This window comes from Mustela nivalis (genome assembly GCF_964662115.1).
Source record: "Mustela nivalis genome assembly, chromosome: 19".
Classification (NCBI taxonomy): Eukaryota; Metazoa; Chordata; class Mammalia; order Carnivora; family Mustelidae; genus Mustela; species Mustela nivalis.
The window spans coordinates 36,398,620-36,423,635 of record NC_139038.1 but is presented as its reverse complement, the minus strand read 5'-3'; the positions used below and the strand labels follow the sequence as shown (position 1 = coordinate 36,423,635).

General features: G+C 49.7%; 1 protein-coding gene across 1 annotated transcript in view; it reads right to left on the bottom strand.

Annotated features, from left to right (window-relative positions):
- TRAP1 (TNF receptor associated protein 1) overlaps positions 1 to 25,016 on the bottom strand; it is a 51,065-nt gene that overhangs the window by 16,027 nt on the left and 10,022 nt on the right. The window contains exons 2-6 of the mRNA XM_082713206.1: positions 7,618 to 7,782; positions 6,143 to 6,225; positions 4,844 to 4,984; positions 1,721 to 1,792; positions 156 to 316 (exon numbers count right to left, since the gene is read on the bottom strand). Coding sequence (XP_082569332.1) covers positions 156 to 316; positions 1,721 to 1,792; positions 4,844 to 4,984; positions 6,143 to 6,225; positions 7,618 to 7,782 — 622 coding nt within the window. The remainder of the gene's footprint in view (positions 1 to 155; positions 317 to 1,720; positions 1,793 to 4,843; positions 4,985 to 6,142; positions 6,226 to 7,617; positions 7,783 to 25,016) is intronic.

The window sequence follows — 25,016 nt, the reverse complement described above, 5'->3', positions numbered from 1 at the left end:
AGGAAGGCGCAATGGCACACCATCAGGAGACTCTCACTTTCCAAGTGAAGTGCTGATACCCCAGCTGATTCGTGCAGTGCGCATCAGGTGCGCCCAGCCGTGGCGGCCCCAGGGAGCTCTCTATGTGTGACGTGAGCCTGCTCTCATTTACTCACCCATCTGAGAGCCACTGGTAACCGGGGCTGCCCGGGTCCACTGAGCGGGAGTAGACTTCCACTCTGTCCGCCACCATGAAAGCAGAGTAGAAACCCACTCCGAACTGGCCAATGATCTTGCTGCTGGCCTCCACCTGGCTCTGCAGCGCATCCAGAAAGGCCTGTGGTAGCGAAGGCTGGTCAGACGGAGGGCAGCCCCTCCCCCCGGCAGAAGAGATGTCTGTGACTCCGTGTCCGTCCCCCTAGTGCTGGTGGGGACCACCCTTCATCCTCAAGACAACCACACTGAGTGGTTTTTCACCACGTGGTCTAGCCCAGGAACTAAGGCAGGCGGTGAGGTGACCAGCCTGGAGAGCCCCAGCTGGGCAGCAGGGGGACTGGGTCTGTATCTGACTCGGAGCACGTAAGCCTGCCTATTGGCAGCAGGCCTGCCAGCCACACTCCCCGGTCGTTGGGGTGGCAGTCTGAGCAGGCAGGGCATGGAAAGAGAGACCCCCCCGCAGTTCTCCTGAATGCGTCTTCTGGGGTGGTCTCCCAGATTCCAAGCTTCAAGGGTAAACGGAATATACTACATTCACGCTCAATATGGTATCAGAAGGTGCTTAATTTCTGTGACTCATATTTATCAAAGTTTCTAAGATTAAAAATGCAGTAAAACACACATACTTGTTGCTACGACGCCGTCTGTGATGACAAAAGTGTTCTAAGTGGCCCAAAAGGGTGGCTGCGGACCACATCTGGGTACCGAGCACTCACACTGGGGCTGGTGTGCCCGAGGAGCCAAGTTTTAAATTACATTTAACGTAAATTCAAACAGGCAGGTGTAGCTGGTGGCTAATGTATGCGACAGCACAGACTTTCCTTGACAGAAACAGAATCCCAATAATGGCGGGGAAGAACAGTCATGGCAACGGACTTTCTTAAAGGCAGAATTTCTGCAAGTCACTTCGGACCCAGGATTAGACCATTTCAAGTGCTTTTGTCATTTCGTGGTACCATTTTAGGCCGCACATAGGCCCACAAAACCAAGGAGAGACATACAGGCAGCCCAGGGCCACCAGCCTCCAACTTGCTGCTGGCAGAGGTCCTGTGACCACCCACCCCTCAAGGGTCACATGGCAGCCACGACCCCCGGGGCGCGTCCTCCCCACAGAGCTGACCACCCACCGGCGTGACCTATTCTTGTGAACAGGGCTGAGGATGGAGAGGAAAGATGACCACCTCTTGCCCCTCCGCCTCAAGCAAGTCCTGAGTGATGGAGAAACACAGAGCCAGAAGGGTGCACTCCAGACCGACGGACAGGCTTGGAGCCTGAGGTTGGCTGATTTCTAGCTACGGAAAAAGTGCTGAATTCTACCTCTTTGTCTACAAAGAAAAGAAGCCAGGGGTCCCTGTGAGGGATAAAGCGCCCCCACAGCGCCAACACGGAGCTGGCACCTGAAGTCTGCTGGGTCCTGCCCTCTCTGGTCAGGGAGGCCTCGGGGACAGAGCCCCGAGCCCTGAGGGGGCAGAAAATGCAGCACCCGAGGAGGGGACCATGGGGGGTGGGGGAGGATGGGGTTTACCTTTGATCCTGACCTGGCAATCGTTCCCAGGTTGGCTACCAGCTCTTCCTGTGTCATCCCGATGCCAGTGTCCTGAGGAGAGAGGCACGCTAAGCTCCAAGGCCAGCACCTGGGAGCTGGGACGGACGTGAGCGGACAGCCCCAGGGGGCAAGTGGCATCAGTTACACGTGCTAGGCAGGACTCGGGGAAGTCAAAGCACACGCCATTATGGGGACCAGTTCTAGTCCTGGGGGCCGAGCCGCACCAGAACGAACCCTGCTAGCAGAGAGACCCAGAGAGCCAAGAGACAGAAGAGAGTCCAGAAACAGCTGCACAGATTATGTCCCTTGATTTGCGACAAAGGCTCCGAGAGAACTCGACGGGAAAGGAAAGCAGATGGCACTGAAACTGCACCCACCCTCGGCCCCCCTCACACCAGGCCCCCAACAGCTCAGATGCACAGAGGATGGGCAAAGACTGCACAGCTTCTACATGAAAACATGGGAGGAAATCGGACCGTGGAAGAGGCAGAGATTTCTTAAGTTCCTAAAAGCATGCGACAAAAGGAAAAAGTGATCAACCAGGCTTCACGACAATTAAAATCTTTTGCTTTTCAAAAACCACCATGAAAATTAAAAGGCAAACCACAGACTGGGAAAAAAATACTTGCAAAGTATGTATCTGATATGGATCTTAGATCCAGAATGTATAAAGAAGTCTTGTAACCCAATTAAAAAAAAAAAACGACTTGATTAAAAATGAATCAGAAAGGCGCCTGGGTGGCTCAGCTGGTTAAGTGGCTGCCTCCGGCTCAGGTCATGATCTTGGAGTCCCCGGATCGAGTCCGCATCAGGCGCCCTGCTCAGCAGGGAGTCTGCTTCTCCCTCTGACCTTCTCCCCTCTCATGCTCTCTCTCTCTCTTTCAAATAAATAAATAAATACAATCTTTAAAAAAGATGAATCAGAAATCTGGACATTTCACAAGGAAGATACAGAAACGGTAAACACCTGACAAGATGCTCACGACTGACCATGAATCATGAGGGAAACGTCCATTAAAATCCCACCGTCGGGGCGCCTCAGTGGGTTAAAGCCTCTGCCTTCGGCTCAGGTCATGATCTCAGGGTCCCTAAGCAGGGAGCCTGTTTCCCTCTCTCTCTGCCTGCCTCTCTGCCTACTTGTGATCTCTCTCCCTCTCTCTGTTGAATAAATAAAAAAAAAATTAAAAACAACAACAAACCCACCATGGGCGCCCGGGCGGCTCAGTCGGTTATGGGTCTGCCTCACGCTCAGATCATGACCCCTGGGTCCCGGGATTAAGCCTCATATTGGGCTCCTTGCTTCTCCTTCTCCCTCTGCCCCGTCATGCTTGCTCGGTTCTCCCTCTCTAGTGCTCTTAATTAAAAAAAAAAAACAAAAAAAAAACAGTGATGCCTGCATGGCTCAGTGGGTTAATGCCTCTGCCTTCAGCTCGGGTCATGATCCCAGGGTCCTTGGATCGAGCCCCGCATCGGGCTCTCTGCTCAGCAGGGAGCCCGCTTCCTCCTCTCTCTGCCTGCCTCTCTGCCTGCTTGTGATCTCTGTCAAATAAAATAAATAAAATCGTTAAAAAAACAAAACAAAAAACCTCACCCAGCCGCTGGAACGGCCCCAATCTCTGTGGCCGACAGTAGCTGGCACTGGCAAGGACCACAGCAGTGGCCTCCAGCCACCACTGCCAGGCAAGCACGTGGGGACACCAGCTGCAGGTGGCTGGCGACTCAGTTACACACTCTCCTGGAGCCAGCATCCCCACTCTTAGGCATGCACCTGAGAGAAATGAAAACACGTGTCCAGAGCAGCTTTACTCGTAACACCCCAAACTGGAAACAAGCCGAAGGCGCGTCATGGGGAGTGAACCCTGAGCGCGTGCCACACGTGAGGCAGAACACTTCTCCGGGAGAAAACGGGACACGCACTGCACCGGGGTGAAGCTCACAGCATTCTGCAGAGGGCAAGTCAGACCAAACTGTGTTTCTATGGAATTCTAGAAAATATAAACCCGAAGGGGCAGAGAGCACATGCATGGTTGACGGGCTGGGAGGGAGTGGAGGTCTGGGGGAAGGAATCAGGATGGCGGCGCACTAGCAATGTGTGCACTTGAGGCCGCTGAATTTTTCTGTGTGTAAATCTTACGTCAGTAAAGCTTCCTACAACAGCCGTAGAAACGGCACCCGAATGCAGCCCAGATGGAACGAGCCACAAGACGGCACAATAGACCCCCGCCAGCACCGTCCCAAGCAGCCAAACCCAGCTCCCTCAAGCCTGGGTCGGAAGCATCCGCTCAGAGCCCCCGACGCTCACCCTTCCGCCTTGCAGGTGTCCCCCCAGTTCGGCCATCACCCCAGACCCTGAAGAAGCTGTTTCGGCAACACGGGGTCCCTCAACCACGGCTTGAGGAGTCCCTTGCTTCTGTTTTCTTTCTGACCTTGCTATTTTCAAGAGGCTACAGAAGCCTCGAGTACTGCTTCATTTAAAGCAAGACCACCGATCCGAACGGCAGGCTGTGACGAGACAGTACTGCAGGTTATTCAATGACGCGGGGAAACATGCATTACGGGAGGAAAACTACAGTTAAAAATGTAAAAAGGGGGCACCCAGGTGGCTCTGTTGGTTAAGCCACTGCCTTTGGCTCAGGTCATGATCCCGGAGTCCTGGGATCGAGTCCCACACTGGGCTCCTAGCTACACTGGCGGTACACTGGCGGTCTGCTTCTCCCTCTGACCTTCTCCCCTCTCACGCTTTCTCTCTCTAATAAATAAACAATCTTAAAAAAAAAATGTAAAAAGGGAGCACTAAAAATAACAGAACTTAACAATGTTTAGCTGTGTAAATAAACGCAGACATCAAAAACCCATGCTAACAGTCGTCAGCCTCAAATGATGGGGCAATTCTAAACCTGCTTTTCTGTGTGTCTGTGTTTTCAAATTTTCTATATTGAACAAGCATTATTTTTACAGCAAACTAAAACAAGAGTCGACAACTCTTGACGTGCAGATGGCACGTCACTTGGAGCCTGGAGAAAGAACAAAAAGGCCCGTCCAGCTCCCCTGGCCTAGGAGCGCAGAGGGCCGGTGCCCGCGGCAGGACACCCAGAGACCCACCTGGATGGTGATGGTGCCTTTCTCGGCGTCCGTCTGCAAGTGGATCTCCATTTCCGGCAGCGTCCGGCCTTCTGACAGCAGCCTGTGGCGCAGCTTCTCCAGGGCGTCACTGGCGTTGGAGACCAGCTCGCGTATGAACACCTGCGGAAGGAGAAAGAAGGTGCAAGTGCTGCAGGCCGTCCTGGTCAGCAGCCGCAGTGTTTATTCCAAGTCGGGGGAGAAATGCCAAAGTATATTGCGTGTTTTAACCATAAAGACTTCCCACTTTTCTCAGAGACGGTTTCTCCAGGGCAGGTCCCAAAATGACTGAAGGCCCAGGGCTTCTCCCTGATGCAGCTGCTTTTAAGGAGTGAACCCGAACCTTGCTGCTCTGTCCTGAAAATCAAGCAGGTGCCAACCTGCGACGTCGGCTCCATCCTGAAGAGCCCCGTGCCCCCACTGCTTGCCCAACTCTGGACAGGGATGTCAAAATATCCCCCAATACCTGTTTCTTCTACTCCTTGAAAAGAACTCTCTGGCTTCCTTCAACAAAGGCCTGCCGCGCTCAGGGGAGGAAAGGGCCACATGGCGCAACCACCCGTCTGTATCTGAGAAGCACCTTCCCTCAAACACACCTTCCTCCTGCAGATGCAAGAGGAAGCGTGGTGATGGGACCCCAAGAGCACAGAAGCTGGAGCTCACGGGGATGCCTGAACAGGGTATGCAGCAGCACGAGACCGGAAAGTATTTCCCAAAAAGTCTCTCTTAACTTCGGAGTTTGGTGCTTTACCCTTCCTCAAAATTCCCCTCTGCACTCTAGCAATACGAGCATGGACACGAGGGACCGTTTGTTCTCACTTCTCCCACAGTCTGTCGCTCCTCCCAGTCCCTGCTCTCTCCACATGGGGCCGGGGGCTTTGCTCCCGCAGTCCCACCGTCCATCTGGTGGCCACCCACCAGGTGACACAGTAACGCAGTGCCACCGAGCATACTGCCACCCCCACAGAAGTGAACCCCAGGGCCCCCATGCCAGTATCGAGGGGTTGGGGCGGGAGAGGAGGGATTCTAAACCATCAGCAAAAATAACTTCCAGAGTCAATCTAGCACAATCCTCGGAGCCTCTCCGTCCATGAAACCCAAATGGATTTAATGAAAACACTCGTGCTGGTAGCTAAGATCCAGATCTGTCCAAATCTGATGCGTTCTTACAGCTGTTATACTACCTGGCATGTCTCTAAAGCAACATAAAAATCGTTTTGTGTTTTTTTTTTCCCAAAAGGAAACGCCACTAGCAGCGGGACTGAGGAACGGACACAGCACCTCTTTCTCTGAGTACAAGGAACGGGCAACAATGTCCAGAAGCTTCTTTGTCTCAGCCTGGAACTCGTGTTTGGAAACGGAACCTGGTAATGAATCACAGACAGACGCAGTAAAATGCAGTTTCTATTTTCATGGAAGAATACGCGATATAACATTCAGAAGAATGTTTCAGGTAACGAATTTTAAACATTTTTCAAAAGAGTGAACAAAAGGGGTCCCCAGCCGGCTGAGTCAGTGCAGCGTGCGACTCTTGACCTTGGGGGTTGTGAGTTTAACCCCACGTTGGGTGTAGAGATTACTTTAAAATAAATCTTTAAAAAAAAAAAAAGTGTGGGACGCCTGGGTGGCTCAGTTGGTTAAGCAGCTGCCTTTGGCTCAGGTCATGATCCCGGCATCCTGGGATCGAGTCCCACATTGGGCTCCTTGCTCAGCAGGGAGCCTGCTTCTTCCTCTGCCTCTGCCTGCCATTCTGTCTGCCTGTGCTCGCTCTCTCTCCCTGATAAATAAATAGAATCTTTAAAAAAAAAAATAAATAAATAAACAAAGTAACCCTTCCTTAAAAAAAAAAGTGAAAAAGAAATGAAGTCACTGGGGTTCTCAAGCAGGAGGCATCAGAGAGGACAAGCCAGGGGCCCCCCCTCTCGCCACTGGAAGGGGCAAAGGGAACCTCCCCTGCTTCCCACCACTGAGACCTGTCGCTTTAGGACAGCTCAAGGGTCTGTTGAGGGTGGCACTTCCCAAGGACATGAGAATCAGACTGGCTCTAACAATCAGACCCTAGATTCTATTCTTCAAAACTGTGGTTTCTGGGGTCCCAAGCTAGCTCAGCTGGTTAAGCGACTCCCTTTGGCTCAGGTCATGATCCCAGGATCCTGGGATTGGGCCCCACATTAGGCTCCCTGCTCAGTGGGGATCGTGCTTCTCCCTCTCCCACTGCTGCTTTGCCTGGTTGTGCTCTCTCACTCTGTCAAATAAATAAAATCTTAGAAAAAAATAAAGCTGTTTCCAAATTAATTATTCAGAAAGCAAACAAATAAGACCTCACTTCTTAACCCAAACATCAGAGACTGTGTTGTCCTCTCATGTGAAAGTCAGAAATGGACACATGTGGGGACCAGCTCTCAATGGGCTCTGGAGCCGGCTTTTCTAGACTCCTGAGCTGACAGGCCAGCTCGAGAGGGCAGGTCTGCGTCGGCTCGGCCAATGCCGGGTTTACACCCTGCTTCCATGATCACTAGCAGATGTGCCGTGAATCCCCACTCCGAGAAAGGGGGCCAGCCGCAAGCTCACGGGTGACCACCAGAGGGGGCAAGACACACCAGGACGACTGTGAGCAGCTCCTGGCCAAGCCGGAACCGGAGGATGCTTTGTTTGGGGGAACCCTCCCTCCGACTAAGACCTTTGACTAAAGCAAGTGTGTGGCTCTATCCATCACTGTCTGCCTCAAGCGCTTCCCCTGCCCGGTTTCACAGTACCCTGCACAGTCTCGGTGCTGCTGATAATGGAGTGCAGGGGCTCCTCCGTCTGGCCCTCCGCGGCCTGTGAGCTGAAGAACCGCCCAGCCTGGAAGCTCGACGCCAGGCTTTGCCTGGGGCTCCTGGACAAGGCCGGGGTCCGCCAAGAACACAGAAAAGGTTTTCCTGGAAAGACAAACATGCAGGAAGAACACTGAGTAAGACATCGGAAGCACGTCTGCTGGGTCCTGCAAACGCTCCCGTGGGGATCTCTAAGGCAGGCCGGTGCTCAAAAGCCCCACTGTCCCCCAGGGGCAATCGAAGTGACCGGACGCTGAGCAGCAGTGGACATCTCGGATGGGACTGGGTGCACTCGGGGTGGCAGGGCTGGACACGTGGCGGGCACGTCAGCATACACTTTGGCGACATACCCTTACACATATCAAATTCCAAGAAGAAATCCCAACTCAGGCAGAGGGGCAGGACGTGGGCAGAAGCCTTCGTCCCCACTGCCCACAGGGGCCCCAGAGAGATCTTGCACAAACCCACCAAGGTCCAGTGTGCCTCGGTGCTCATGGTGTCCCAGAGCCCAAGTCGCACACAGCAGCCTTCCTTACTCTGTGACAATCATGAAAAAGAGAAGGAAAAAAATACAGCCCTAAGAGGGATCCAAATTTTTATATTAATGTTCCGAAATAGTCCTCACCATGTTCTAAAGAGACCTCAATGAAGAGTTTTCCTTTTTGTCCAAAACTGTCAGGTTTTTTAAAAAAGAACATTTTATTATTTATTATTATTATTTTTTTACAGATTTTATTTATTTGACAGAGAGCAAGAGAGGGCATGAGGTGAGGGAGAGGCAGATGGAGAGGGAGAAGCAGTCTCCGTGCTGAGCTGGGAGCCCGATGCAGGGCTCGATCCCAGGACCCCGGGATCACGACTTTAGCTGGAGGCTGACGACTGAGCCACCCAGGTGCCCCCACAACTGTCATTTAAAAAAAAAAAAAAATTAGTGTATTTAAAAGCTAAAAACCAGCAAATGATCTCCCCTACCTCATACTCAGGAAGGGGGCTCGTGGTGTTTCACGATAGTTCTCTGACTTCTTCCCAGCAAGTGGACTAAGTAAGGAACAGCGAGGGAGGAAGGCAAAGCCCCCGCCCCAGCTGTCTGCAGCCTGGCGTGCAGGACAGCCGCCCTCTGCAGACACCTCCAGCCCACCCGGCAAGACAGAGCCCGCCCCAGCAGCAGCCCTTCAGGACAGCATTGCTCACGGACTCCACGACCATCAAGCAAGCCAAAGCAGGCTTGGTTTAGTCGGTGCTTAATGCCCAAGGCTTTCCAGGAGGCAGGTCAGACACCGCAGGACGCCCTGTATGAAAGTCTAGATCTGCGGGAGCTGCCCCCTGTCCAGTCAGAAAGGAATGATTCACAACGACCAGGAAGGACCTGGAGGTTTCAAAACAACACTATCAACTTGCACGTTCCTACAGGGTATAAAAACTGGCCTTTCCTTTAAGCTTATTCCTGATTTACAAATAACATGACCTTTGCCTTTACCTCTATGCACTACACCTTAAAAAGTATCTAAATAAGGGCACCAGGATGGCTCAGGAGGTTAAGCCTCTGCCTTCCGCCCAGGTCATGATCCTGCTAGTCTCAAATCGAGTCCTGCATCGGGCTTCCCGCTGACCTTCCCCTCTCATGCTTTCTCTCTCTCAAATGTTAAAAATCTTTAAAAATTTTTAAATAAAAACAAAAAACACATCCCACAGATAATTCCATTTCAGCACACAGAGCTCCTTACTCGTTTTTAACAAACAAGTAACATCCCACGGCAGTGGCTCCGTGTTTAGGACCCAACTGCTGGAGGTTTAAGTTGCTTCCAGGCTTGTGCTGTTAGAAATAATGCCCCATAGCGCCAAAGAGTCCCTACAGCACATCACCCTGCTGTACGGATGGCAGGAGTCGTGCAAAAGATGTGCATGTTTCACGCCCCCATGCACAAGAGACACAGGCAGGAGGAACCAGAAACCTGTGAGATCGTTTTCCCGGGCTGCACCCCCGCCAGAGGGCTAACAACAGCCCAAACAGCCCCTCGTGGTTCTGGTGGCCAGAAGTCCAAGACCAAGGTGTCGGCAGGGTAGGTTCCTTGCAGAGACTCTGAGAGGTCGGTCCATACCTCTGCCGGCTCATGGTGCTGCCAGCAGTCCCTGTGTCCCTGACTCATAGCAGCCTGGCTCTGATCTCCACCTGTTGTCACTCCCCGGGTGTGTCTCCCCTGTGTCCCGATCTCTGCGTCAGACACACCAGTGATGCTGGATTTGGGGCTTCCAATTCAGTACACCCTCCTCTTTATGTACACCTGCAAAGACCCCGTTTGCAGACAAGGACACTAACACAGTATCCAGCAGTAGCACCCCGACATATCTTTTGGGGGCACACAATTCAAACCGTAAGAAACGGATTACCTAGAAGAAGTGTGTGCCATTTCCTGGGCTTGCTGTGGCCAAGCACCACGGACTGTGCAGCTGAAACCACAGCAACCGTCCATCTCAAGTTCTAGAGGCCAGAAGTCTGAAATCAGAGTGTTGGTGGGGTTGGCTCCTTCTGAGACCGTGAGAAGAACCTGCTATGAGCCCCTCTCCTCGGTTCCATAGCCTCTGGCATCCCTCGGCTTGGACATGGTGTCGTCCCTCTTGCGTGTCACTCTGCGTCCAAATCCCACCGCTTCATAAAGACACAGTCACGCTGGACCAGGCCGGCCCTAACAGCCTCATCTTAACTTGGTCAGCAGCAAAGACCCAATTTCCAAATAACCTCACACGGACAGGTCACAGAGGTCAGGATTTCAGCATCTTTTTGGGAGGCAGCAACTCAACCCCATAACATGGGGACGAGACAAAAAGAGTGAGGGGGTGGGGACAAGACAGCAGAGCTGAGGGGAATGTGACCTTTCTGTGTATGCCCTTTTGTGTATCCAACTCTCAGAACCACGGTTCTCGCACGACCGAAGAGAAACCAGAAGCGCCTATGGGGTGTGGGGAACACTCAAAGAAACTGTAGCAGATGCCCAGAGCCATTTTATGAACATAAGCACCTAAAGGACAAGAACTAACCTAAGTGGCTTCAGAAAATGGTGCTGGGGGTGGGGGGGGAGGGTACCTGGGTGCTCAGTTGGTTAAGTACCTGCCTTCGGCTGGGGTCATGATCCCAGGGTCTTGGGATCGAATTCCACATCAGGCTCCCTGCTCCTTGGGGAGTTTGCTTCTCCCTCTGCCTCTGTCTCTCGGGAATAAATAAAATCTAAAAGAAACCCAACCCCCCCCCAAAATGGTGCTGTGGCTGTCGAGGGAGCCTCCGAGAGTACCACACACGGTCACTGCAGCAGCATCCTCACCGCCTTGAAAACCGTTTCCGGCAGCTACTCAGCTCAGGCAATTAAGTACCCTATGGGTCCCGAGTCAGGAGGAAGCAGTCGCCGGAGGAGGCGGGGGAAGAGGCCTGGCGGCACCACACTGGAAATGGATGCGAGTCTCAAACATGGGTGTGTGTGTGTGTGTGTGCGCGCGCGCGCATGTATTCACACATGTGTGTGCATGTCTGGCCCGGAGGCCAGGAAACAGCAGCAGCAATGAGCACACCTGCAAGTCCCTGTCTCTGGAAACACCTCAGTCCTCGAGCTGTGCTGGACGGTCACCTTCCCGGCACCCAGACCCTGGTGTGTAAATGCTGTTCTCCGGGGCTGCTGACGAACACAAAGGTGGTGCCAGAAAGGGAGGAAGGGACCCAAGGATGGGGTGCTTCAAGAGTGCACAGGCTCCCAACAGGAAGGCAACCCCGAAGGAAAAATCTAGGACCGTCTGGGCAACAAGAGGGTAATGGTCCGCGCAGTAAGCTTACAGCCAGCGAATAAACTAATTATCTGTTAGTCCGTGCTTGAAGGACTTGTAAACCAACGGGGGAGAAAAGACCTCTTCCTCACAGCAGAATCAACTAGTGTCTAAGAAATGGAGGATACTGTCACCACAGCGCAAGCACAGCAGCAGCTGTGACGGGTACAAACGGCTGATAGTTTAAATATCCATGAGAACATTTGCACAGTCTCATAGGATCCCCTACAAGACACCATCGATTTCAAAGAGAAAACCAGTCGTTTGCCGAGAAGTGGCAGATACCTCCTGACCAAATGACCACAGTCACCATCACCAGGAAGAAGATGGGTCAATGCCCTGCAATCGTGGTAGCGTGGGAGGGCAGGGCCTCCCTCCCCCGGTCTTGCCAAAAATGCCTCTCAACCTAATCATAAAACCACCACCAAACAAACCCTGTTCTAGGGCTATCTATGAAATCAGGGGCAGTACTCTTTTTGGCTGTCCCAGTAATGAAGGACACCCCCAGACCGAGGAACCATCACAGCCCGAAAGGCCCTGCAGTGTAGGGTCCTGGACAGAGAAGAACGTCGGTGGGGAACCGGGCTCAAGTGCGCAAGACGGGCCCGCAGGCAAGCACCACGGCTACTGCAGTTTCTAATCCTCGTACCACGGTGACACAAGATGCTAACTAACATCAGGAGAAAGTAAGGGAAGGGGGCCCTGCATACTCCCGCTGGATCAGCTCGGTTAAGGTTCAAAATACTCCAGAACAGAAAGTTTCAAAGCAGAAAATAGAACTCTAAGGAACGTTCTCATACATGTGTCATCTCATTCCTGCACGGACACACATCAGGGTACAGATCTATAAGTGGGATCACCAGGTCCCAGGTTATGTCCAGTTTACACCGTGGCCGATGCTGCCAAGTCACCCTCCAGGGACCGCTGGCTCACATCCCGGCAGCAGCATGGGCGGGGTCACCTCACACACCCGCCAAGATGGCATTAGGGAAGCTCTGGACCTTTGCCCACCTTTTTACTGTAGTTTTCATTTACATTTCTCTTGATACGAGCAAGACTGAGCACCTATCCTTATTTTTAAACATTTTTTCTTTTTTTCATGATGAACTGTTGATACTCTATGATCATTTTTCTACTATAATATTTTTCTGACTGACTTGAAAGAGCACCTCATAGTTTCATGTAGTCATTCTTTGTTGTGGTTTTCCAGTAAGCTGTACCTAGTATGACAATGACGACGACGGCAGGCACCAGCACACACCGTGTCCCCATACAGAGGAGCAGCCTGGCCGTGGGCCCAGGGGCTGCCTTAGTCTCCCTGCCACCAGCCCCCTCCCCGCATCCTTGTCCTGCTCGCCATTCTGGCATCTGGAGAGGACATGGGCGAGGTCCAGGCTCCATGTCAGCATGTCTGGGGCAGCTGGGTCCTCCAGACGGCCCCCGTGTGCTCCTCCCAGGGGGCCCCCCATCGCCCAGACATCAGTTGTGGAGAACAGCGCGTCGGTGACGCCTCCACACTCACAGTCGAGTCGCTACAGGGGTTAATGGCCCAGATGCTGGGCGTAAATGATGGTGGGTTGTGGCAGAGTCATCGGTGGTACCTCGCGCAGCTTCTAGCACCGGCATAGTTTCTGTTCCACCTTCCGGCTGGGGAGAAGACCAAGCGTGGCCGTGGACTCCGTGACTTTGACGCAGCTGTCCTGGGTGAGGTCGAGGCCTTCCAAAATCAGTCCTACTGGTAAAGGCCTTCCTCACGCCAAGATTCAACACCGTTTTCCTATGTCTCACTTTCCCTACTCCTGTTATTTCTCCCACTGAGTATGATCTTTTTGGAATAATCTGCTATTCATGATGGGAGAAACAGAAGTCCTCCTCATTAGGAAAAAGGAACCAACAACCAATCCGTATTTCCAGCCAGGGCTTTCAGACTTCCCCTTATAATTCCAAGACTAGATCAACAGCACTGCTGAGAGCAACTTTCCGTGCTGCCTGGACAAGTAAACCAAAAAGGGGACTCCGCCCGAGGGAGACACGAACACTACCTACACCGCAGCTGTCTTCACGCTGCTCTACACCCTGAAGGAAACACCACAAGCCTCGGTGCCAGGCGGCAAGCACTGCGTGTTCAACTGTGCGGTGCTTCGGGGTCACACAAAGTGGGAACGATAGTTAGGATCTGACACCGCACACACCCCTGCCAGCGCTCACACCGTCTCCCCCGGCTGCAAGCATGTCCCTCTCTCCGCCCCAACTGCTTCAGAGTCCAGTGTGAGGTCCTCCCATCCCCACACCCTGTAAGCGCCCCTCCCGCTGGGAATTCACAGCGCTTACTTCTGATGCCACTGGCCACTTGTTTCGAACTGCAGCTCTAAGCCAGCTTGTGGCGTTTCTAGGTTGTTGTTGTTTTTTTAAAGTAGGCTCCACACCAGTGCGGAGCCCGGCTTGACCTCACAACCCTCAGATCCATACAACATTCGGACACATAACCAACTCAGTCCCCCAGCCACCCCTCTACTACTGACTTTGCTCACAGAGAACGAGTCACCACCCCAGGGCAGGAACAAGTCTGTTTCTTAGTACCAAACTCAAGGAAGGCAAGAGTCCCCAAACTTCTCCCAACTCCCCAGCCTCTAGTGCAGAAGCAGCTCTCGTTACAAATATGCAACTTTTGGGGCGCCTGGGTGGCTCAGTGGGTTAAAGCCTCTGCCTTCGGCTCAGGTCATGATCCCAGAGTCCTGGGATCGAGCCCTGCATTGGGCTCTCTGCTCAGCGGGGAGCCTGTTTCCCCCTCTCTCTCTCTGCCTGCCTCTCAGCCTACTTGTGATCTCTGTCTGTCAAATAAATAAATAAAATCTTTAAAAAAAATATGCAACTTTTATCACCACAAACATCACCATGCGCAGACATAGGACATTTGGTCAGTTTAGTGGTCCTGCAGGGCCATGTCTCATGAGGAAGCAAGAATTAAAAATGTAACTGCCTACAGGGGCAGCCAAGTAAGGCAAAGTCGTCCAAACACACGGGGTACTTTTTTGTTTTAATCACTCATTTCCCCTCTACATCTACCATTGTTCTTAATATGATTGTTTGTTTTTAAAGATTGTATTTATTTATTCATGAGAGACATACAGAGAGGCAGAGGGAGAAGCAGAGGCAAAGCAGGCTCCCCACTAAGCAGGGCCCAGTGTGGAACTCGATCACAGGATCCTGGGGTCATGACCTGAGCCAAAGGCAGACGCTTAACACACTGTGCCATCCAAGCACCTGTTCTTACTAGGGTTTTGCTTTTTATATCAACATCTACTTTGTTAAGGATTATTTATCTACTTGACAAAGAAAGAGAGTGCATGTGCACAAACTGGGAGGGATAGAGGGGGAGGGGGAAGAAGGCTTTCCACTGAGCAAGGGGCCCAATGTGGGGCTCAGTCCCAGGACCCTGAGATCATGACCAGAGCCAAGGGCAGACGCTTAACCGACTGAGCCCCCCAGGCACCCCTTATAATGACATCTTAAGTACTTTAGATACGGACACAGTATTTTAAACCATGAGAAACATGTAGACTGTTCTCCTGGAATTACATATCCCAATGGACAGTCTCCCTTTTTACGGGGGAAACAGGTAAGAATAATGTAACGATTTACTACAGAGTGCCACTGCCGGGTCAGCAGGCCGAGTTACAGCCTCCCCCCAAACCTCCTGTGGATACCAACCATGGACTTCGGAACCACAACAAAAGGACTGCCTAAAAGGCTCTGGAGAAATCAGCAAAAGCAGGCACATTCTGGATGAGAGCAGACACTTTCTGGCTGAAAGAACCAGAGGAGAGAGTAGAGTAACCATAAAAGGTGGAAGGCGTGTGTGTGTGCAGAAAGGAGAGAGTAAGAGAAAGGGAGCCCCCAGTTTGGGGAATAAACTCTTTTAAGTCTCTGGCTGACCCCTGGAACCATGCATGTGTAGAGCAGACTGGAAACAGCCCATTAAGGATAAAAAAATCGAACGGTTCTGTTTGTGGCTGGGCTCCAACCAGTTTAATGACCCACCTGAAAACAAGAACTACTCTTCAGAGGAATATAACAGAATCTAAAGACTCCACAAGGTAACATCCACCATGTCCAGGATGCAGTAACAAGTTACTCCACACACAGAGAAGCAGGAAAACATGACCCCTATGCAAGAGAAGGGTCAATCAATGGCGACTGGTGCCAAGAAGATTCAGATGTTGGAATCAGAGGGTTTTAAAACAGTCATTACAATCCTATATGACCTACAGCAAAATATGCTCAAAATTAAAGGTGGAAAATTTCAGAGACATAAACTATAAGAGAAGACCCAAGTGAAAATTCTAGGCATAAAAAATACAGTATCTAAAATTTAAAAAATAATTAGGAGGCTTAACTACCAAGTGGAGATACCAGAGAAAAGTCTGTGAACTTGAAAATAGACTGACAGGAATTATTCAGTGTGAAACAGAGAAAAAAAGACTAAAAATAAATGAACAGGGTCTCAGGTATAGACAGAAAAAAAGAAAAAAGATATACATGAACTGGAATTCCAAAAGGAGAGGAGAAAGAGAACAGGGCAAAAAAAAAAAAAAAAAAAAAAATACTTGAAGAAATGATTGAAAATTTCCCCCAAAGTTTGTCAAAGACATCAATTTACAGACTAAAAAGCTCAGTAAACCACGAGCAGGATAATTTTAAAGAAAAGCACCCAGGCACATCATAGCCAATTGCTGGAAACCAATTAAAAAAAAAAAAATCTTGGAAGCAACCAGAGAAAAGTGACACATTACATGGGAAAATAATAATATGAATGACAGGGGCACCTGGGTGGCTCAGTGGGTTAAGCCGCTGCCTTCGGCTCAGGTCATGATCTCAGGGTCCTGGGATCGAGTCCCGCATCGGGCTCTCTGCTCAGCAGGGAGCCTGCTTCCCTTCCTCTCTCTCTGCCTGCCTCTCCATCTACTTGTGATTTCTCTCTGTCAAATAAATAAATAAAATCTTTAAAAAAAAAAAAATAATGTGAATGACAGGGGCGCCTGGGTGGCCCAGTGAGTTAAAGCCTCTGCCTTCAGCTCAAGTCCTGGTGCCAGGGTCCTGGGATCTAGCCCCACAACGGGCTCTCTGGTCAGCGGGGAGCCTGCTTTCCCCCCATCTCTCTCTGCCTGCCTTTGCCTACTTGTGAACTCTGTCAAATAAATAAATAAAATCTTAAAAAAAAAAAATAATGTGAATGACAGCTAACTTTCCAGAAGACAATGGTACATCTTTAAAGTCTTAAACAGCAGACCAGCAGGAAAAGAAATGCTGTAATTCTGTAGGCTGAATGGAAATGTTACCAGATGGAAACCTGGATCTTCAAGAAAGAAGGCAGAGCATCAGAAACAGCAACCCAGGTAAATATGTAAGTATCTTTCTCTTAATTTCTTTAATACATATACAACAGAGCACCTGGGTGGCTTAGTCGGTTAAGCCTCTGTCTTTGGCTCAGATCATGATTTCAGTGTCCTGGGATGGAGCCCCATTAAAACATAATACACACAATAACTTAAGTAAAGTTAAAACATTGTCTTATGGGGTGACACATAACACAACTGTCACGTAAAGGACAGAGTAGAGAGAGGAAAAGCACTCTAATACAGCCCCAAGGTTTTTACATTTTCTACAAAATACCACATTTTCTACAAAATACATTTTCATACAAAAATACCAAAATACTAATTCTAAACAGACTATGGGAAGGATGAACACTGCATTCACCAGAGAAATCACTAAAAAAATGACACAAGGCAGCATAGCTAAAAGAGCATTAGATGAATTAAAATGGAATTCTAAAAAATATTTACTGATCCAAAGCAAGGAAAGAAAGGAAGAAGGAGAAAAAATGAGAGGAGACAATAAAACGATAGAGATAAATTCAACTATACCAAAAAGTGCATTTTAAAAAAACATTTATTTATTTATTTGACAGACAGAAATCACAAGTAGGCTGAGGCAGGCAGAGAGAGGGAGGAAGCAGGCTCCCTGCTGAGCAGAGCGCCCAATGTGGGGCTCAATCCTAGGACCCTGAGATCATGATCTGAGCCGAAGGCAGAGGCTTTAACCCACTGAGCCACCCAGGCGCCCCTCAAAAATGCATTTTATATTAATGGACTAAATGCTCCAATTATTAGGCAAAGATCGTCAGAATTGATGAAGCAAGACCTAATGACACATTGTGTATAGAACAATCACTTTAAATATAAAAACAAAAACACAGGGGCGCCTGGGCGGCTCAGTCAGGTAAGATCCGACTCTTGATACCGGCTCGGGTCATGGGCTCAGGGTCATGGGATCAAGCCCTGCACGGGGCTCGCGCTCAGCACAGAACCTGCTTGGGCTATTCTCTCTACCTTCCCTCCGCTTCTCTCCCTCCTCAGCCCTCCCGCATACACTTTCTCAAATAAATAAAATCTTAAATAAAAAAAATACATAAAAACAGATACACTAAAAAGGAATGGACGGAACACAAGATACCATGCACAAAGTAAGCCCATCAACGGTGGAGGTTGGACAGCGGTGCCGCAGCCAACAGCAGCGGGCAGGCCCGCCTGCAGGAGGCAGCCGCCGTCACTATGTCCCCACGACTGCTGCCACTGTGGAATGCAAGCCCAAACCCCCAGAACTTCTTGGTTTTCAAAGTTAATAAGGAATTCAAATATGTATGTGAAATCTGACCTCAAATATTTGCAACTACTTTTTTTTTTTTTTTTAATATTTGGGCCAAACACAATTTGTTTATAGCCAGAATTAGCCTGTGATTGTTAGTCTGCAAGTCCTTTCTAATCTTCTATCTTGAAAATGAAGCCCATGAGAAAATTTACTAGCAAAGAGAGAATAAGTAAAGCTTCAAATAAAGGCTCCTACTCCTGTTTGATAAAAACGGATCAGGAAACAGCTTTTATGGAACTAGATGATCTTTATGACCTTGGAGTAAACAGAGTTTGGCAAACATTTCCTGTAAAGGGCAGAGAGTAAATATTTTAGGCCTTCTGGGTCCTGTGGTCTCTCTTGCTCAACTCTGCCATTACAGCAGGAAAGTGGCCACAAACATGTGAAAGTATAAGCATGCCTGGGCCCCAATAAAACTTTATTTACAAAAACAGGCAGTGGGCCTAACCCAACCCACAGGCCTTAGCTTACAGAACCTTGGGTGAACTACAAAGGAAAAAAGACTGGTATAGCTGACAAAATTAAGATTAAGAACTTCCGTTCATCAAAAACACAAAACATGGGGCACCTGGAGGGGGGGGGTTCAGTCATTATGCGCCTACCTTCGGCTCAGGTCATGATCCCAGGGTCCTGTGATCCAGCCCTGCATCAGGCTCCCTGCTCATAGGAGGCCTGCTTCTTCCTCTCCCACTCCCCCTGCTTGTGTTCCCTCTCTTGCTGTGTCTCTCTCCATCAAATAAATAAATAAAATCTTTTTAAAAAAGGAGGGGGGCACCTGGGTGGCTCAGTCAGTTAAGCATCTGCTTTCGGCTCAGGTCACGATCCCAGGGTCCTGTGACTGAGCCCCATGTTGGGCTCCCTGCTCAACAGAGAGTCTGCTTCTCCTTCTGGCTCTGCCTCTCCCACACTTTACCCCTTGATCTCCAGTGCATGTTCTCCCTCTCCCTCTCAAATAATCTAAAACCAAAACCAAAACAAAAACAGAGGCCAGGATGAAAGTGGAGCAGTGAGCCGCACCTCCCTGGTGTGGTGAGAGGGAGAACACATTTCCAGCCAATCATTACTGAATGACAAAGGATAAAGTGATAGAAGATTAGTGCCCATAAAGAATTATACAAAAATACATAATAAGAAAAGTCAACTAATCCAGAAGAAAATACTGGGGCAAAAGACATGAATAGCATTTCACAGAAATGGAATAAATAAACCAATGGAATCAATAAGCCATGGAAAGAAGATGCTCAATTTCATTACCAATTCATCAAAATGAATTAAAATCACGACTGAAACATCACTTTGTAACCATCAAATTCACAAATGTTTAAAATGTCTGAAAACAGGGCGCCTGGGTGGCTCAGTGGGTTAAAACCTCTGCCTTCGGCTCAGGTCATGATCCCAGGGTCCTGGGATCGAGCCCCACATTGGGCTCTTTGCTTGGCGGGGAGCCTGCTTTCTCCTCTCTCTCTGCCTACGTCCCTGCCTATTTGTGATTTCTGTCTGTCAAATCAATAAATAAAATCTTAAAAAAAATAAACCAAAAAAAAAAAATAAAATGTCTGAAAACCCTGAGTGTCGGTGAGGACCTGGCACAGCAGCAACTCCCTCTCGCAGAGCTGGGGAAATGTACAGAAGGACCCACACAGGAAAACCGTCACAACTGTGCGGTAACAACACATCGTAAACCCAGCAACCTTACTCAGGTCACAGCCCAGAGAACCACGCGTGTCCGCGAGGCAGGATGCCTGCGGTCGCCACACGTAAGTCACACATCTGTACCCAGGGGGACCAAGAGCGGTGGCATCTTCCCACCATGAGGGTTACGGGACAATGACACGAATGCATCTCACAGACAATCCCACACCACTGAGTGGGACGGTCAGTCCATGAACTTCCTGATGTGCATCTTGTAATCAAACACATGGTCACAAGACAGCATTCAACACTCTCCAGACCGGCAAAGACTGTCAGTCAGTCTGAAGATACCAAGGACTGGACGGGCCTGTGGGGCGAAGGGGGGCTCATACACCCCTGATGTGGGCCAACAGCGACATGACTCTTTCTGGGAGCTAACTGTGTGTTGCTCAGTAAAGCAGGACCACACGGAAGGATCCAGCAGCTCTGTGTAAGAGCCCAAGAGCAGTCCGACGTAAAGCAACGAAGGTGTATGAGCACAAGGGAACGAAGAGCAAGAACCACTGAGCTACACTGTTAGCACGGCTAAAGCTAAGAAAACAGAATGTTGACCCGAGAAAGGCCCAGCAGACACAGTATGATTTTAACATGCTGTGTGCGTGTATATACAAAATTGGGTACACACATCTCCATTCACCCAGAAGTATAAAGCAAAGGAATAAAACCCCAAAAATTCAGGTCAGCAGTTACCTTTAGGAGAGAGAGAAAGGCATGCATCAGGGAGGAGCACATGGGCCTTCAGGGGACTGGTAAGTCCTACTCCTTACACTGGGTATTCCATGCTCACTGGATGCTTCTTCCTGAAGCGCACACTCCTCTATGCGTTTCTTTGTAGGCGAAACGTCTATGGGGGGAAGCGGAGGGATGAAAGGAAAGCAAGCCCCCAGCTCTCTGGGTCACTGAACCTGCCCACAGAGAGGCCCTTATAGCCTCCTGGAACCCCGCCTGAACTAATAAGCAGGGGCTTCCCGCAGCGTCCCCCATGGGACCGAACGTGGCCAGGGCCAGCTCTCCCTGAAGCCCACGCCGGAGGCCAGCCCGCAGGGGAGGATGGCAGGTAACTGCAGGAAAGAAGGGAAGCAGGCCGGGCCCGGCAGGTTCGGTGACTCAATACTCCCCGATCGAGGCCCCGACGTGGGCACCGTGCCCCAGCTCCGACCCCAGTTAACCTTCGCCAGCTCTGACAGAGGGGCAGGCGCCCACACACCCGTGTTACTTCAGGGGCAACTTCCAGACAGTACTTCTGGTAGCCTATGGGTGAGCCGCACAGGGCGGCAGGGACTGGCGTGACCCTGCAGAGGGATCTGGCCACACTGGTCAAGACGACAAATGCACACATCCTCTCACGTCTGGCAATTCTGCGTGGGGACTCTATTCCCTGGATACATCCCACGCACTGGAACACGGTACAGAACAGCCTGGAAACCACCTACATGTCCCGCAGGGAGGATAGGACAGCACCACGGAGCCTCCCAATGAGGAGCCACTCCTAGACTCCTAACACTACCATGTGGCTGTTGGGGGCGGGGGGGAAGGAAGGCGGGAAGCTGTGAGGCTGTTATAGCACACCCTGCAGGGTCTGCTCAGTGACTAAAACACAGTGACAGGGGCTCACCTGTACTTCCTGCGTTCACACGGATGCGGGCAGGTGTACAAGCGACTCCTAACCCAGACACCCTAGAAGGGCGAGGGCCAGGGCATGGAGAAGGGGACCTAGCTGAGAGCCAGACTTCTCAGTGCACACCTTTTCAGTCAAATGTTTAGTCACAGGCGCCTGGGTGGCTCAGTGGGTTAAAGCCTCTGCCATCAGCTCAGGTCATGATCTCAGGGTCCTGGGATCAAGTCCCGCATCGGGCTCTCTGCTCAGCAGGGGGCCTGCTTCCCTTCCTCTCTCTCTGCCTGCCTCTCTGCCTACTTGTGATCTGTCCGTCAATAAATAAATAAATACAAATATTTAAAAAAGAAAAAAAATGTTTAGTCACTTAAAATTAACAATAAACTCTTTTTTAAAAAATTAATTTGAGAGAGAGCACGAGAGACAGCATAAACAAGGTGGGGGGCGGAGGGACTAGATCCCCCTGCACCACTGAGCAGGAGCCCAACATGGGGCTCAATCCCAGGACCCTGGGCTCATGACCTGAGCGGAAGGCAGATGTTTAACCGGCTGAGCCACCCAGGTGCCCTATAATTAACACTAAACTCTTTAAGTGGCCATCACAAAAGAGTCAGCCCCTTCTCAACAACTGTCAATGCTGGGGTCACACACAGGCCCATACAGATAAACCAGATGAGGATCCAGAGTAGAAGCCCCCGGAAGGGCCAGGTAAACCAGATGAGGATCCAGAGTAGAAGCCCCCGGAAGGGCCAGGTGACAATGACCAGGTTGATGGTCGGCCGCTGTGGGGGGGGGGGGGGGGAATATATATATATATATATATAAACGAACACGGTGACACAGAAAAATGAGGTAATCTGTGTGCCAAGTGTCCCGACGCTACATCATCTCTGAGATACATTAAGAAATAAACCTGGCCCAGGACAGTGTTCTGCAGATGCTCCCATGATACTTAAACACGTATGTACGTGGACACATACATGGACATTATTCTCACACACCAAATGTATCTTTGCAAGGCCACAAAGAACCTGGCTAAGGGGGTTGCCATCAGGAGAGTAACTGGTGTGTGAGGGTAGCAGTGACAGAAAGGTGCTTTTCGGTGCACACACCTGTGTGCCATTTGAGTTCCTTGCTCTATCTATGACCTATTCATAAAATAGCCTACCTATAAAAATAATAAAAACACACTAAAAAAATTTACTAGGCACATAAAACACATCTACAAAGGGATCAAAAAAGCTCAGCCATTAACACATCCCTATCAAAACACCAATTTTTTTCAAGGAAATGGAACAAATAATCCTAAAATTTATCTGGAATCAGAAAAGACCCCCAAGGGCGCCTGGGTGGCTCAGTGGTTAAGCCGCTGCCTTCGGCTCAGGTCATGATCTCAGGGTCCTGGGATCGAGTCCTGCATCGGGCTCTCTGCTCAGCGGGGAGCCTGCTTCCGTCTCTCTCTCTCTGCCTGCCTCTCTGTCTACTGTGATCTCTCTCTGTCAAATAAATAAATAAAATCTTTAAAAAAAAAAAAGAAAAGAAAAGACCCCCAAATAGCCAGGGAAATGTTGAAAAAGAAAACCAAAGTCGGTGGCATCACAGTTCCAGACTTTAAATTCTATTACAAAGCTGTAATCAAGACAGTATGGTACAGGCCAAAAACACACACAGATCTATGGAACAGGATAGAGAGCTCAGAAATGGACCCTCAACAATATGGTCAACTAATCTTCCACAAAGCAGGAAAGAATGTCCAATGGAAAAAAGTCTCTTCAACAAATGGTGCCAGGAAAATTGGACAGCCACATCCAGAAGAATGAAACTGAACCATTTCCTTACACCACACACAAAAATAGACTCAAAACGGGTGAAAGACCTCAATGTGAGAAAGGAATCTACCCAAATCCTTGAGGAGAACACAGGCAGCAACCTCTTCCACCCCAGCCACAGCAACTTCTTCTCAGAAATATCGCCAAAGGCAAGGGAAGCAAGGGCAAAAATGAACTACTGGGACTTCATCAAGATCAAAAACTTTTGCACAGCAAAGGAAACAGTCAACCAAACTGAAAGACAACTGACAGAATGGGAGAAGATACTTGCAAATGACATATCAGATAAAGGACTAGTATCCAAAATATATAAAGAAGTTATCAAACTCAACACCCAAAGAACAAATAATCCAATCAAGAAACGGGCAGAGGACATGAACAGACATAAATGCAAAGAAGACATCCAGATGGCCAACAGACACGTGAAAAAGTGCTCAATGTCATTTGGCATCAGGGAAATACAAATCAAAACCACAGTGATGTGCCACCTCACACCAGTCAGAATGGCTAAAATTAACAAGTCAGGAAACAACAGGTGTTGCCAAGGATGCAGAGAAAAGGGAATCCTCCTATACTGTTGGTAGGAATCCAATCTGGTGCAGCTACTCTGGAAAACAGATGGAGGTGCCTTAAAAAGTTGAAAATAGAGCTACCCTATGACCCAGCACTCGCACTACTGGGTATTTACCCTAAAGATACAAATGCAGTGATCCGAAGGGGCACATGCACCCGAATGTTTACAGCAGCAATGTCCACAATAGCCAAACTATGGAAAGTACCTAGATGTCCATCAACAGATGAATGGATAAAGATGTGGTGCATATATACAATGGGATATTATGCAGCCATCAAAAAACCCGAAATATTGCCATTTGCAACGAAGTGGATGGAACTAGAGAGTACTATGTTAAATGAAATAAGTAAATCAGAGAAAGACAATTATCATATGATCTCTCTGATATGAGGAATTTGAGAGGCAGGGTGGGGGGTCGTGGGGGGCAGGGAGGGAAAAAGTGAAACAAGATGGGACCAGGGAGGGAGACAAACCATAAGAGACTCTTAATCTCAGGAAACAAACTGAGGGCTGCTGGGGTGGGGGTGGGGGGCAGGATGGCTGGGTTATGGACACTGTGGAGGGTATGGGTTATGGTAAATGCTGTGAATTGTGTAAGACTGATTATTCACAGACCTGTACCCCTGGAGCATATAATACATTATACGTTAATAAAAATAAATATTTTTTTTTAAGATTTATTTTTTTGACAGACAGAAATCACAAGTAGGCAGAGAGGCAGGCAGAGAGAGAGGGGGAAGCAGGCTCCCCGCTGAGCAGAGAGCCCGATGCGGGGCTCGATCCCAGGACCCTGGGATCATGACCTGAGCCGAAGGCAGAGGCTTTAACCCACTGAGCCACCCAGGCGCCCCTAAAATAAATTTAAAAAAATTTTTTTTTTTTTAAGATTTTATTTGTCAGAGAGAGAGAGAGAAACAGTGTGAGCGAGCATGAGCAGACAGAGTAGCAGGCAGAGGCAGAGGGAGAAGCAGGCTTCCTGCCAAGCTAGGAGCCTGATATGGGACTCGATCCCACGACGCTGGGATCATGACCTGAGCCAAAGGCAGCCGCTTAACCAACTGAGCCACCCAGGCATCCCTAAAATAAATTTTTTAAAAAAGAAAAAAGC